Source organism: Vitis riparia, chromosome 17, assembly GCF_004353265.1.
Source record: "Vitis riparia cultivar Riparia Gloire de Montpellier isolate 1030 chromosome 17, EGFV_Vit.rip_1.0, whole genome shotgun sequence".
Classification (NCBI taxonomy): Eukaryota; Viridiplantae; Streptophyta; class Magnoliopsida; order Vitales; family Vitaceae; genus Vitis; species Vitis riparia.
Window position 1 is genome coordinate 4,890,492 of NC_048447.1, and position 15,623 is coordinate 4,906,114.

The 15,623-nt window shown below is 37.4% G+C and overlaps 1 protein-coding gene across 1 annotated transcript in view; it reads left to right on the forward strand.

Moving 5' to 3' along the window:
• Window positions 1-5,284, forward strand: part of LOC117904023 — a 14,254-nt gene extending 8,970 nt beyond the window's left edge. Inside the window, exon 6 of the mRNA XM_034816555.1 lies at window positions 5,068-5,284. Coding sequence (XP_034672446.1) covers window positions 5,068-5,284 — 217 coding nt within the window. The remainder of the gene's footprint in view (window positions 1-5,067) is intronic.
• The last annotated feature ends 10,339 nt before the right edge of the window (window positions 5,285-15,623 follow it).

The window sequence follows — 15,623 nt, forward strand, 5'->3', positions numbered from 1 at the left end:
TAAGGAAAACATTGACTTATTCACATGGGATCATTTAATCTAATAAACTAAAAATTAAATAAATAACTAAAAAGTATAAAAAAAAAAATTTTAAATAAAAAATTTATCTCATGGAAACAATATTACCAACAAAATAAATAAAAAAAGTACCCAAACCAACCCAATGAACCAAAATTACATGAAAATAAATATATTTTACATTTAAAAAAAAAACTTTTTATCACATGGAAACGATTTTATTAATGGACTAGAAAATTAATAAAAACATCTAAAGCACGAGATAAATTAAACTAAAAACCAAACAAGTTAAAAAAAAAAAAAAGTGCTTACCTATCCTTGTCAAAAGTTGGTTGTTGTTGGTGCATCTATGGAGTGTCCGTGTTGATGATGTGTGCCATTCTTTTAAATCTTTAATGGGCAGCTTGTGTGTGGACTGATTTACCTTGTAGTGTTATTGCCCCCAATCTTAAGGGCAGGATGTGGTGATGTTTATATATTAAAAAAAAAAACAAAACAAAACAAAACAAGAATCCCTTATGGTGCAACTGTGAAGATGCAAGGGTGCAAGTTGCATGATCCCCAAGTATGGTGTGTGGGTTGATTTTTTTGGATGGCAGGTTATAGCTTCAAAAATATATGGCTCTTCTCCTCTATTGCATGATCAATGAATGAAAACTCTCCATGACCTGTGTGTGGACTCCTACCTTTTGGATGATGGTGGAAAGCCTTTCCATGGGCAGCTTCCTCCAGATTTTTTGTAGGCTCGACCCCTCTTGCCGACAATACGTGTTGTACACTAAAGGTGGACTGTGCATGCACTTCTCCTCATGCGTGGACTATGCAATGTGTTTGAAGTGTTCTCCCTAAAAAATGGTGTGGTTGCACCCTTTTCCAAACTGAAATCCAATTGTGACCTCCTCAAATCGAAATTATGATAGTTTCTTTGACCAAACTGAAATCACGTGATATCTTCAATCTCACTTCAAAAAAATTTGGTGTTAATCTCCACCCATAAAATTTTGGTGCTTGTGTTCTCTCCTAAAAATTTAATCTGATGATCCTTCTCTTCCAAAATCACACCTTCAATCTTTAAGAGAAAATCTGGTTCTGCTCAAATCTGATGCGCACCATTTTTCAAGGACAAATCCGATGGCATTCCGTTCCAAGAAAAAAGGGAATCAATGACACTTTTTAAACGTCAAAAAATGTATAAGATGACGTTTCTCTAAAGCATCATGTAGACCCTCCATTTTGTCCCCTAGCGCATACCTTGATTAAGTACTCTTATAATACTTTATAGTAGTTCTTGGAAGCCAATTGTTACTCACATATCTTACCTCTTTAAGTCATTCTGGATACTAGATACACATTTATGACAATTTGTTTATACTTATTTATGCCCTTTAGACACACTTGACCCATTAGGCACACCTAGCCCATTTAGGTGCACTTGGCCTATTTAGGTACACATAGTCCTTTAGGACTTGCTCCAACACCCCTAAGTCATTTGCATGGCTTATGTAGCTTGCATGGCTTACATGGCCTACATGACTTGCATGAATATACATTACGTACTTATATCTATTTATATTTTTATTTATTTATTTCTTATTCACCTTTTATATATAGTCATTGTATATTTTTGTTATCATTATTTTTATTATTATCATTATTATTCTTACCATTATATTTTATAATCATCATTATTATGTTATCATTGTATATTATTATTATTATTTATTTACTTTATGTTCTTTTTTTCATTTTATTTCATTTTTATTTATTTTTTTTTAAAATGCTTATCTTATTTTATTTTATTTACTTAAAAAAAATGGAGAGGCACGGAAAAGAGAGAAGATTGGGAAGGAGAAAATTAAAAGCCTACATGGGAACTGGTGGACTGCATGGGAAAAAAGGGATTTTTGAAAAATGAGTGGTGAAGAAAATGATGTTGAGAAAATGAGGGGAGACTAAGTTTCCAAGGGATTTCGGCATTAGGAAAGGAGGGGGATTTTCAGGAAAAAAAAAAAAAAAAAACAGAGAATGGGCCTATTTTTAGAGAAGGAAGTATTCAGATTGAAAGGGAGTGAGAGAAGAAAAGGCACAAGGATTTCTCTAGGATACAGTGGAAGAAGACATGAAGAAAGAAGAAAAACAAAGAGCTGGTTAAAGGAGATTTTGAGAGCAAAACCAGAGGAGGAAAAGTAGAGAAAGTTGTGTTGTGGACTTCCAACGCTTTATTACCTACTGCCAAGGTACGCTCTCACTCTCACTTTGTTTATTTATTCATTGTCATGACTTGCTTTTGATCTGTGATCATTTTGGTATCTATTTATTTGCTTATCAATTGCCACACTTACTTCACTTTATTTAGTAGAGACCCATTTTTTGGGACTTAAAGGGGTGCTACGACCTTTTTATTGTACCTTCCCAATAAGTAACCTGACCCCCAGACCCGACTTTGGTTTTCCACAGACTGTCTTTTCCAAATAAGGAATCACACTTATAGTTTTCTTTCTTATTTTGTTTTCCCTCAAAAATAAAACAAAAATAAGTGGTGACTCCAAGTCTTTTCTAATAATCATATTTTCACCAAATAAATAAAAAGCGAGTTGCGCCATCGAGTGGGAACTCATTGAGCTAAAATGTGGGGTCCACAAAATGGGGACTCCACTGAGGATATTTTTGAGGGTCAAGCTCAAACTTAAGTTGAGGCAAATATGGCATTTGATTAGTCAATTAATGGATACCTTCTCTTTGTGCTTTTCTATTATTGAGTGTTCATAGCACACTAAGAGTTTGATGTGATGATTTCCTATGCTTGAGTGTCAATTTCATTTGGGTCAATAACGTGCTGATGACATTGATTGATTCTTTTTATTGTCTTAGCATATTGATTTTTCTCTTGCCATAATTATCCTACTCACTTTGATATGCATATTCACTTTGTTATATCTCTTGTTTGTATTAGTGTTAACTCTCTTGCTTGTATATTATCATGATTATCATGGAGCATGCTATCCTTGATATACATCCATCTCGATTATCATACTTCTTGTTTGGCTTGTGTGTAGATTTAGATGATATATACCTGTTTTTCATGACTGCTTAGTGCCTAATTACTCTTCTCCTATGTGACTGCAAGTGTTTCTTGCCTATGTGGATCACATATCTATCCCCTTACCTCCAACCCTCTAGTTTCGGTCATCCTTTTATTTATTTATTTATTCTTACATTTGCAAGTGTGAGGCCTTGTGTGTACTTATTTCTTTGACCGAGTTAGTGGTTAGGATTAGGGTCTAGTGCTGAGCTATATCGATGTTTGGGAGTATTCTGGAGAAGGCCGACACACTGATGCTGATAGGAGTCCGATCTTTGAAGACCTGTATAGCCCAAAGCTAAGTTTCATGGATATTTGTGTGACCGGTGTGTTTCTTTTTCTATTTTAGCTTCATAGGATTTTCGAATGCACCCACACCAACCACTGTGCACTTTAGTTAACTATTGAATACTGAGAGTTACGAGAGCTTTCACCATAGGAAACCCCCTTAGATGTCGAGGTAGTGCATGTGTGGAGGTGATGACCACCTTGCATGGAAGCACCCTATCTCTTCGAAGGCATGTAGAGGGTTGCGTACCGTCGGAAGGTACGATTGCTTCTACTAGGGATTTCTTTAACCCACCTTGTTATTTTTTTTAGAGCCACTTTATCCTTATAGGTTAAGCTTAGGCCCCATTAGGATTCCCTTCCTACACGTGGGTGCATCTATAGGCCTTCAGAGTCGGGTTAGTAGCGATAGGTTTAGTTACCTTTGTAGTAGTCTCTTCTATATTTGCTTAGAATTGGATATCAGTCTGAGTACTTCCAGGTTACCTTCTTGAATAATTGATAGGCATTCCTTGTAGAGTTTCCATTACATTGTATCTTATCTAGTATTTCCACGATTGTAGGAGTATTGATACGTTTGATCTGGGTTCAACTTCTTGGATCAGAGTTAGATGTAGATTGATTAGAGTGTCAAACTAGTCAAATCAAACAAATATGGATTCACAGGTGGTTACAGTTGATCAGTTCACTGCTACTATGACTTCGATCCAGGAGGTCATAACTAGTTTTGGTCAGAGGATGGATGGGCAACAGGCCCAATAGGTTCCTATTTAGGAGAGTGTGCAGTATGATCCCACTATTCCGCCACCTCTCCCGCCTAGTCAGATAGCCTCACAAGACACTCAGATACCACCACCTCTCCCACTCGATCAGACAGTTCCTCAACCTACACCATTTACTTTACAGAGTTAAACTGAGGTTGCCCCACCGCCTGCCATGGTGGTTATTCCGACCTCGAAGGATGCCCATGCACACATGGATAAGCTTGAGTAAAGGATGAGATAATTGAGAGTATTATATGGAGGGATGGTATGGAGTGATTTTGATGGACTACCAGTGGCCAGTCTGTCGGCCAAGTTTAGGATGCCAGAGATCGAGCGATACACGGGAATTGGATGCCCCCGCATTCATTTGAGACTATATAGTACTATGATGAGGACCCACGGTTTGGATGATGCTCAGATGATTATGTTATTCCCCATGTCCTTTAGTAGAGGGGGGAGGGGCAGGGTTGGTTTGCTTCTTTGGATGTGTCACATCGTCGTACATGAGATGATTTAGCTCAGGAGTTTCTACGACAGTTTGCATTTAACATTGTCATATATGTCTCACGAAAGGAGTTAAAGGCCTTGAGGCAGAGACCCAATGAGACAGTCACATCGTTCATTTCCCATTGGAGGGAGAAGATTGCCTAGATCATTGATAGTCCATCTGAGAGGGATCAGATCAACATCATTATGAGAAGATTGCAGCCTCGATTTGCTAGGCATTTGATGGGATTCCCACACGTGGACTTTGGATCTTTGGTGCAAGCATTATATGGTATTAAGGAGGTTATTACTAGAGTTTTGTGGCCTGAGCCTTCCCCTTCAGACTTGAAGGGGAAGAAATTATCTATTAGACAAAGATCAGGAGACGTTAATGCCATCAATACCACCAGATACTCCTTTTGGACTTAGATTCACCTCTTCAGAGGATGATGTTCGTTATATGGCACGACTACGTAAGGATAGGGTGAGAGCTCGAATGTCTGGCATCCCATTTGATTATCCTATTCGCCCTTACACTTTCATTTTGGCCGATTACTTTGTTAGGGGATTAGAGATTCAGCCTCGTATTGAGGAGATGGGTGTTGAGGATAGTACAGTGGATGAGCTTCAGCATATGCTCCATTAGATGCAAATGGGTGATGAGAACCCTAGTGTGTCAGCTTCTGTGATGATCGCTCCACCATCTCTGGATCGAGCCAACTTATTCTCCTTGTTCCCAGATGAGACTACTAATTATGGGGTAGTCATTGAGCTTGCGGATATGATTGATGGAGTAGTTCCTCATGATGAGTATCGTGATGAGATGGATATGTTGGGTATCAGTCATTCCCTTGATACAGTTTAGTGAGAGCATTTCTCGCCATTAGAGCTTTTTGGAGTATCTGTCATCGAGATTGATGAGGAGGGTCAGACTGGTCCTACTCCTAAGCTTCCTACTTTTGTTATTCCTACTATTGATATGTATGAGGGCACTGTTGGCCCAGTTAAGGGAGCGTCCGACTATGTGGACCCATCTTTTTCATTTGACATTCTATCGGGATTTGTTACCCACTCTAACTATGTTTATGATGATTCAGTTATGGATTTGAGCATTTACAAGTATTCGTCTGTCTCTTGTGATGATGTTTCGTTACTTACACCTTATTCACCCACTTCATAGATACTTGATATAGATGATGAGATTGCACGATATGATCCAGATGAGAAGGTTACCCCTACAGTATGGGATGTTGAGATTGCTGATTTCAGTACAACTAACCAACCTAGAGAGTTGAAAATTGGATCACCCCTATCCACTGATGAAAGGGATAGCCTCATCCATTTACTTAGATCATACTTGGATGTCTTTGCATGGTGATATGAGGACATGCCAGGCCTTGATCCCTTTATAGTTCAACATCATTTGCCCATTTCTTCACACGATAGACCGGTTAAGCAGAAGTTAAGACGATTACACCCACGATGGAGTTTACAAGTTAAAAAGGAGATTCAGAAATAACTCAGCTTAGGATTTCTATCAGTAGTTGAGTAGCCTGAGTGGTTGGCTAATGTTGTCCTTATTCCCAAAAAGGACAGTAAGTGATTACTACTCAAAAAGTGTTATTTTGTAGCTTGTAATTAACTCTTTTAAACACTTTTGAGTAGTAGTTATTACCTTTTAAACTCAATTAGCATATTAAGTACCTTTGCAATCGTTTTTAACAAATTGTGTAAGTTTTGGTGTTTTTGATAGTATTTTGATCACCAAAGCAATCCAAGACTGAAGAGAGTTCTATGGAATCCATGGCAAAGTAATTGGAAGCTCATTAACATGAAGAACCTAAGCTTTGAAGCTTTATAGTCCTTTGCCATAAGCAAATCATGAATGCAAGGAGGGAAAGCAAAGAGAGAAATCTAACATGAAGAATTCAAGAGGATAGCAACTTTTGGAGCACTTTCTGAAGCTCATTTCATGCATACTATATGTCGTTTCGAAGCTCGGGAAGTCAGCAATCCAACGCTTTAAACAGTGCGTGAATCGAAGTTGAAATGAAGAAGTTATAGCCATTAGAAGCAAATCACACCAAGCTGAAGGCCAATTTTGCAGGCTGCGAAATTAGCCCTTGGCTGCGAAATGGAGACCTTCAGCTTGCGAAATTTCACAGCCATCTTGCATGCCTACGAAATCCTCCTGAGTGCTTCCAGATATTTGCGACTGACACTTTTAGATTTTTTTCTTCATATATTTGATGTTTAAATCCCCATTTTCTCCTTGTAATCCACCAATCATAGGATTCCTTAGTTATTAAGTAAGAACAAAGGGTGACTAACCTCATATATATTGTTTTTAATTTTCATTACAGAGATATCTCGGGAACTTGTTCTCAGAGACAACTTTTTGTGTAGTTTTCAAGGAAGTAAAATACAAAGTTTGCTCTGTCTTACCTTCTCACTTTGATTGTATTTTTCTTACTAGCCAAACAAGCTCTGAGGATGTTTCCTCAGAGAATGAGTGGCTAGACTTTTTGTTTCTTGGAGCTAAGGTAGCTGGGTAAGGTCCTGAGTGCAAGAATTGATAGTTTTGTTGTTTCAGTTATGAATGAAGAGAAAGTGTGACCTGTTAATGGTTTCTATGTTTTTAGTTAACTTAAAACGCCTTTAATTCACCTGGGCCAACACTTGGTAAGGCAAGTGATCTCCGTTCATTGAGATGCACTAGTTTACCTCTTACCAGCCCTTGGGAGGTGACTTGAAGGTAGGATTTTCTAGAATTGCCAACATTTGGTAAGCTTTTGGACTCTAAGAGACATCCATTAGTTATCTCTTGCGAGCTTTTGAAGGGAATCCAAGGTTAAGGATCACCTTGAATGGAAAAATGCTATGTGAGAGGCACGAGCCATTGCAAGATGCATTAGTGAGAGGGATTTAGTGTTTGAATCCAATAAAGGGAAGCATCTGTACAACACCGGTTAGAGAATTAACTATATGTTAATTCTCTAATGCGAGGAAAAGATTCAAGTGATCGGAACTCTGTTTTTGCATGAGGAGCCTGACCCCAATGATCCTAAAACTCCAAGAAACGTTTTTCTTTATAAGTAATTTCAATTACTATTAGTTTTGGTTAGCTTAAAACCAATCCTTTTTCAACCAAAGATTATGTTTTGAAGGTAACCTTGAAATGAAAAAGCATCAATTCAACTTTGAATTAATGTCAATAGCAAGTTGAAAACCCTTCCCAGTGAACGATCCTAGAGTCACTATGCTATATTAGCTAAAGCTATCCTAGTGCATGGTGATATAGGATATAAATTTTGTTGATTACTCTTGTCTGAGGGCCAAACTCAAGGTACACCAACTAGGCACGCAATCATTACGGTTAAGGTTTGTGTTGATTTCAAAGACCTTAATAAGATCAATCCTAAGGATGATTTCCCTCTACCCCACATTGATTTATTAGTAGACAACACTGCAGGCCACTCAATGTTATCTTTTATGGATGGATTTTCTAGATATAATCAGATTATGATGGCTCTAGATGATAGAGAAAAGACTGCTTTCATCACTAAGTGGGGTACCTATTGTTACAAAGTCGTGCCATTTGGATTGAAAAACGTAGGAGCCACTTATCAGCAAGCCGCCACTACTTTATTTCATGACATGATGCATAGGGATGTTGAGGTGTATGTTGACGATATGATAATAAAGTCTCGTGATAGGGCAGACCATTTGGCAGCTCTAGAAAGATTCTTTCAGAGGATCAGGAAATTCAAGCTGAGACTGAATCCCAAAAAGTGCATATTCGGTGTGTCTTCTAGGAAATTAATAGGATATATGGTCAGTGAGCGAGGCATAGAGGTCGATCCTGATAAGATTAGAGTCATACTTGACATGCTTACGCCCAAGACTAAGAAAGAAGTCAGAGGTTTTTTGGGCAGATTGCAGTATATCAATTGCTTCATTGCCAGATTGATAGATATATGTGAGTCTATCTTTCATTTTTTAAGAAAGAATCAGCCTATAGTTTGGAATGATGATTGTCGGTAGGCTTCCCCCCCCCCCCCCAGTTTTAGTGCCTCATATACCGGGACATCCACTGATCTTGTACTTGTCAGTTTTGGACATAACTTTAGGATGCATGTTGGCTCAGCTTGATGATTCAAGGAAGGAGCAAGCTATCTACAATTTGAGTAAGAGGATGTTGGAGTATGAGATGAAATATGTTGTAATTGAGCATTTTTGCTTAGTGCTAGTTTGGGCCACCAGGAGGTTGAGGTATTACATGACAAAGTATTCAGAGCACTTGATTTCCCACCTTGATCCATTGAGATACTTGTTTGATAGGCCTACTTTGGCTAGTAGACTGATGAGATGGCTAGTGCTTCTTATAGAATTTGATATTCAGTATGTCTCTCAGAAATCCATTAAGGGGAGTGTTGTTGCAAATCATTTAGCGTCTTTACCAACAATCGAGAATAGACCGATTGATGATGTTTTTCCAGATGAGGAGTTTGTCGCTATGACTAGGTTATCAGGTTGGTGCATGTACTTCGATGAAGCAGCTAATCATTCGGGCTATGGGATAGGTGTTTTGTTGGTATCTCCCCAAGGTGATCACATTTTGAGATCTGATCGTTTAACATTTTCTGATTACCATCCCACCACAAATAATATTGTTGAGTATGAAGCATGTATCCTTGGTTTAGAGACTGCATTAGAGCTTGGCATCACACAGATGAATGTACTTGGTGATTCCAATCTAGTACCCAGACAGGTTCGAGGTGATTGGAAGACCAGAGATGGAAAGCTAAAGCCATACCATGCCTATTTGGAGTTATTGATTGAAAATTTTGAGGATTTGAAATACATTCATCTCCCTAGAGCACATAATCAGTTTGTTGATGTCTTAGCTACTCTAGCTTCTACAATTGATATTCCAACTAATGTGATAGTTCGTCACTTGCTGATTGAGACTAGATCTGTGCCCGCATATTGTCACTTGATTGATGAGACAGAGGTCCAAGATGACCTACCATGGTTTCATGATATTCAACAGTTTCTCAGATTTGGCACATACCCTAAGGGTGCAACATCCAAGGATCGAAGAGCATTGAGGCAATTAGCCACTAGATTTATGATATGTGGAGAGACTTTATACAGACGATCGACCGATGGTATACTTCTCTTATGTTTGGATCGAGCCTTTGCAAATTGAGTGATGAGAAAGGTTTATGCAGGAGTTTGTGGTCCACATATGGGTGGACACATGTTAATGCGTAAGATTATGAGATTGGGATACTTCTGGTTGACTATGGAGACTAATTGTTGTCAGTTTGTTCATAAATGTCCAGAGTGTCAGATGCATGAAGATTTTATTCATGTACCTTCCTCAGAGTTGCATGCTTTGACATCGCCATGGCCATTCTCAGTATGGGGTATTCATATCATTGGAAAGATCTCGCTGAAATCTTCCAATGGCCATGAGTTCATCTTAGTAGCCATAGATTATTTTACTAAGTGGTAGAGGTTGCATCATATGTGAAGTTGACATCTACTAGAGTTTCCAATTTCATCAGGTCTCATATTATCTGTCGTTATGGAGTTCCTCATGAGTTTATTTCAGATAGGGGAGCACACTTTAGAGCCGAAGTTGAAACTTTGTTGCAAAAATATGGCATTCAACATCATAAATCATCTGCATGCAGGCCACAAATTAATGGAGCAGTATAGGTTGCAAATAAGAATATAAAAAGGATTCTGAAAAAGATGGTTGAGATTTCTCGAGATTGGTCAAAGAAGCTTCCTTTTGCTTTATGGGCATACCGTACTTCTTTTCGCACTTCTACAGGAGCTACACCTTACTCCTTGGTGTACGGTATGGAGGTTGTTTTGCTCGTTGAGATAGAAATGGGTTCATAGAGAATGGCCCTTGAGCAGTAGGTTTCTGAGGTAGAGTGGGCTCAGGCTCAATTTGATCAGCTTAACCTTTTGGACGAAAGAAGATTGAGAGTTGTAGACCATATTCAGGCTTACCAGAAGAAGATGGCTCGTGCTTTCAAGAAACGAGTCAGGCCTAGGCCATTACAGAAAGAAGATTTGGTTTTGAGGATTCTTAGAGACCTGATTGGAGACCCTAGGGGGAAGTTTAGACTTAGTTGGAGTGGACCTTATGTTATTTGAGATTTTACTCCAGAAAAGGCTTCATGGTTGACCAACCTAGATGGAAACCAATTTTTAGAGCCAACCAACATGGATCAACTGAAGAAGTATTATGTTTAAGATCATGGTCAAAGGATGGGTGGCCATCATTTCGATTAGCCTTATATCTTATCACACCCATTTCACATACAATTCGTAGTTCGCCCCTTGAGCCTCATGAGTACATTATAACATTTCTTTCTTATAGCTTTACTTACTTTTCATCACCTGGGTAGGGGCCCTTGGTTGTGTATGCATGTTTTACTTGGATAATCTCGTCAGTTTCAACTCTTTGAACTATTTCATTTTTCTTGTTACCATCCTCTTACTATTCCACTTCTATTATGTTTTATTATTATTCCTTTTCCATCTATTTTTGTGTTTGTCTTCTCTTCTTTCGTCTTACTCTCTTCATTTTCTCTAATCAATGACTTTTCACATTTTTAGTGCATCAAGGTAGTCATGTCACACCCTTCATTCCACCCATTGACTTTGATCTGGATACCTTAGCTTGAGAAATGACCTCAGGGTTGGGGCTTTATATACATGTTAGTGATTGGAGTCAGCATACTTCTAGGGTTTGTGTATTATTCATATTTGCATTAGGGATTGAGGAGACTTTATTCATTTCTATTATTTGCTCAGTGGAGTTTTGGTTTGTTGATACTAGTGTTCTAAAAAAAAAAGTGCAACGATAAGTTTGTTTATGGTAACGTATTCCACTAAGCATTCATTGATATTTGAGGGTTGTTAATTGAGTTGTCTGTCATTGAGCTCGTATGTGAGCCTTTTGAGAGCATCCCACTTCTTGTGATACTTATGTTTTCGGAGTGACAACAGTTTGGTAAGAGTTTTATGAGATCCTTCGGTTCATGGATCAGGGTTGATATACATTGGGTGAGAGGATTGAGTAACCCATCACTAGGGTCTCTGGATCACTGTCTTCACTACCATTCCATCTTTGGTGATATGATTTTCTTTGATTGCACTAATATGAGTTGGTCATCATTCTCTGCACCTTCTCGTTTCTCTCATTCGTTTCCCATCTTCTCTTTTCATGCTGGTCATTCCATATTTATTACTTTCTTACATTGATACATGTCTTTGATTTATTAGCCTCTCCATATCCATCACATACTGCATTGACAACCTGGCCATTTCTCTTTTCTCTTATATTTCGTCATTGACATTTCCATTGTTTGCTATCAAATTCGTTGGCACGAGATTATTCTACACATTACATCTTATACACGAGGATATTGGGTTTGATCATTGGGTACTTAAGCTTAATTTCCCTTCATTTCTTTCACCCTATTACCCTAAGCCTACATTACGGTCCGTGTCATAAGACCACCCTGAGGCCATAAGATTTGATGTTATCTTTGACAGTCTTCGGTTGGGCAGATTTTAGCAATTGGTTGAAATATGGGTGTTGTTGTGTTTTCCCTTATGGAAGATGCTTTGAGTGACATTTGGTTCTTCTTCTACTTAGTCTGAGGATGTTTGGAAGAACTTGAGTATGAAGATAATATTCAATTGGTGATATCAGTTCCGTCTCTTTGACACACCAGATGTATATATTAGGGCATATTACCCTCATCATGGGATTTTCCTAGTTGTCATTGGTTTGTACGACTCCCACATCCATGATTTGTGGGGATTCTTGATTGGTAATGATAGACATTTGTCATACGCTATGCATCTACTCTGTTACACCTTGGCCCAGTACTTTGGGATCATCATTATTTGGGTGTGTTATATTTCCCTTAGGATGCTAAGATTTGTGTGGTTGTTAGGTGCACAAAGGGATAATTAGTGTTATTCGTTTTTCCTGAGATTTGCTCATCAAGTGCCATATTAAGGCATATCCCTCTCTCATTAAGGAGATCTAATTGTGGCAGTAGTGCATGGGTGGATGGTCAATATCGATTACTTACTTCATGTGAGAACCATTTGTTACATTGGGGCATATTCCTCACTTTGATGAGATGGATAGTTTTATGCCTTATATTTATGATTCCCTATTCTACATAGGGGATTGGTATCTCCATGATTAGTTATTACTTTTGTATCCAGTTTACCTCTTGATTTGAGCACATTCTTCATATTTCTCATGATTTGTGATATTGTAATCAGTTTCATATGCCTTTGCTTCAGACTATACAGATAACATTAGGTTCCACGCAGAAAGCGTCGATCAATTCATTAAACGAGTATTTATGAGATTATTTGTTTTAGCCATAATCGTTCTTTTGTCAAACTATGATGTACATCTGTTGAGCTTTATGTTTGAGATCAATTGACAAGGAATTTATTTGAGATATAAAGAGATTTGTGTTTATAGTTATTAAGACCTTTATCATGATGTGTTGTTTCTTTCTCATTACGATATTTGCAACTGCTTGTTTCATTCGACATTTTAGTAGCTTGATACACCTTTGATACTGGAGCATATCCTTAGTGTAGAGATTATCAAATTTTTCTTTACCATTTCCATGGGCGCTTAGAGCCACCATTTCCATAGGCGTTCAGAGCCACCATTTCCATAGGCGTTCAGAGCCACCATTCACATAGGCGTTTAGAGCCACCATTTCCATAGACGTTTAGAGCCACCATTGTCATAGGCGTTCAGAGCCACCATTTTCATAGGTGTTCAGAGCCACCATTTCCATAGGCGTTCAGAGCCACCATTCACATAGGCGTTCAGAGCCACCATTTGCAGAGGTGTTTAGAGCCACCATTGCTATAGGTGTTCAGAGCCACCATTCGCATAGGCGTTCGGAGCCACCATTTGCATAGGCGTTTAAAGACACCTCCTTGCATAGACTTTTAGGTCCATCAATATCATAGGCGTTCAAAGCCATCACTCCCATAGGCGTTTAGAGCCACTTTCTCTGTTAGGCTTTCAGAACCGTTCCTTTTCTCATTCTTAGCATTCAGAGTCATAGCTTCCTAGTGTTTAGAGATGATAGTCCTCATTCTTTGTCCTCATCATTCCATGCATTTGTCATGTCGGTCAGCCCATTGCTTTGGTTTCCTATAACCTCTTATTTAAGGTATTTCTTCCCTTGTGACTGATCTATCTTGTGACTTATCAAGTCATGTGCTAGGACAAAATTTCTGGTCTTTTCTTAGTTCTTTGGTATAGTTCACTTCATTCCACTGATTACTCGTATTTCTACTCGCATTCCTTACATTGATGATCTCTACCAAAGAGAGACATATTTGTAGACCTTCCATTTTGTCCCCTAATACATACCTTGAGTAAGTACTCTTTTAATACTTTATAGTAGTTCTTGGAAACCAATTGTTACTCACATATCTTACCTCTTTAAGTTATTTTGGGTACTAGATACACATTTATGACAATTTGTTTAGACTTATTTAAGCTCATTAGACACACCTGGCCCATTAGGCACACATGGCCCATTTAGGCACACCTGGCCCATTTAGGTACGCCTAGTCCTTTAGGGCTTGCTCCAGCACCCCTAAGTCATTTGCATGGCTTACATGACTTATGTAGCCTACATGGCTTACGTGGCTTGCATGAATATTCATCACATACTTATATCTATTTATCTTTTTATTTATTTATTTATTTATTTATTTATTCATTTCTTATTCACCTTTTTATATATGGTCATTGTCTATTTTTGTTATCATTATTTTTATAATTATCATTATTATTCTTACCATTATATTTTATTTTTGATTATTTTATTATCATCATCATTATCATTATCATTATCATTATTATTATGATTATTATTATAATTAAAATTTTGAGATTATTCTTTAAACTTTTGAAATAGCTGATCTTTAAAAATTTAACTTTCATGTCATAAATGCTTTCACACTATAAAATGAAAGTTTTAAGTTAATTATATACTATTTTAATATGTTTGAAAATGTTTATATTAAAATAATAAGTATTTGAAAAAGTTTATATTAAAATAATAAGTATTTGAAAATGTTTATATTAAAATAATAAGGATAATAAATGCATTCACACTCTAATTGAATTTATAACTTTCATTTTGAATGAAGATTTCAAAACTCCTGCCATTACCTTGACTATGAATAGAAAAATATAGCAAACTATGGAAGTGATGGGAAAAGTTGGTATCAGAGCTCTGTATATTGTTAGTATATTAATTAGGAATGGAGATTGTTGATTCAAATTAATTTTCAGAGTACCGAACTTTATCTTACCCCATTAAAAGTAATATTTCACTAGAAGAGTTGATTTCTTAATTAAACATAGATGATACGACTCCACTTGTGATAGGTGTAGACGTATGGGAGATGTGTCCACTGGTTTAGAAGGTTAGGGGTTTGAAAGCTTGATAGAGTCCAAGAGACTAGAAAGCCATGGTTGTAGAGAAAGAAACTACAATTTTAGAAATTTTCAAGGAAAGAAACTAGGTTTAGGAATTTGGAACCTCTACTACCATGCCTAGTTTAAGTTTCATAACTAGTAATATGTGTTTACTTGTTCCAAAATAATTATAACCTGTTCATCTCCTATATTCTCTAGAAAGTGTTTAATGTTGATAAAAAACTGAAATTCTAATATATTTCCACTAGTCACAAGTGGGATTTCAAGGATGTAATACAACCTTAAACACCTTCATGGTAAAATGGGTACTCTTATTATTGAACACCTTGGAACTAGTTAAGGGTCTTAACTCTATAATTTGAGAGTATTAATTGAAGTTAATATGTCACCACTATGATCATGCCCATTTCAATAGAAATGAAAGAAAAATATGATCAATGTATTTTAATAG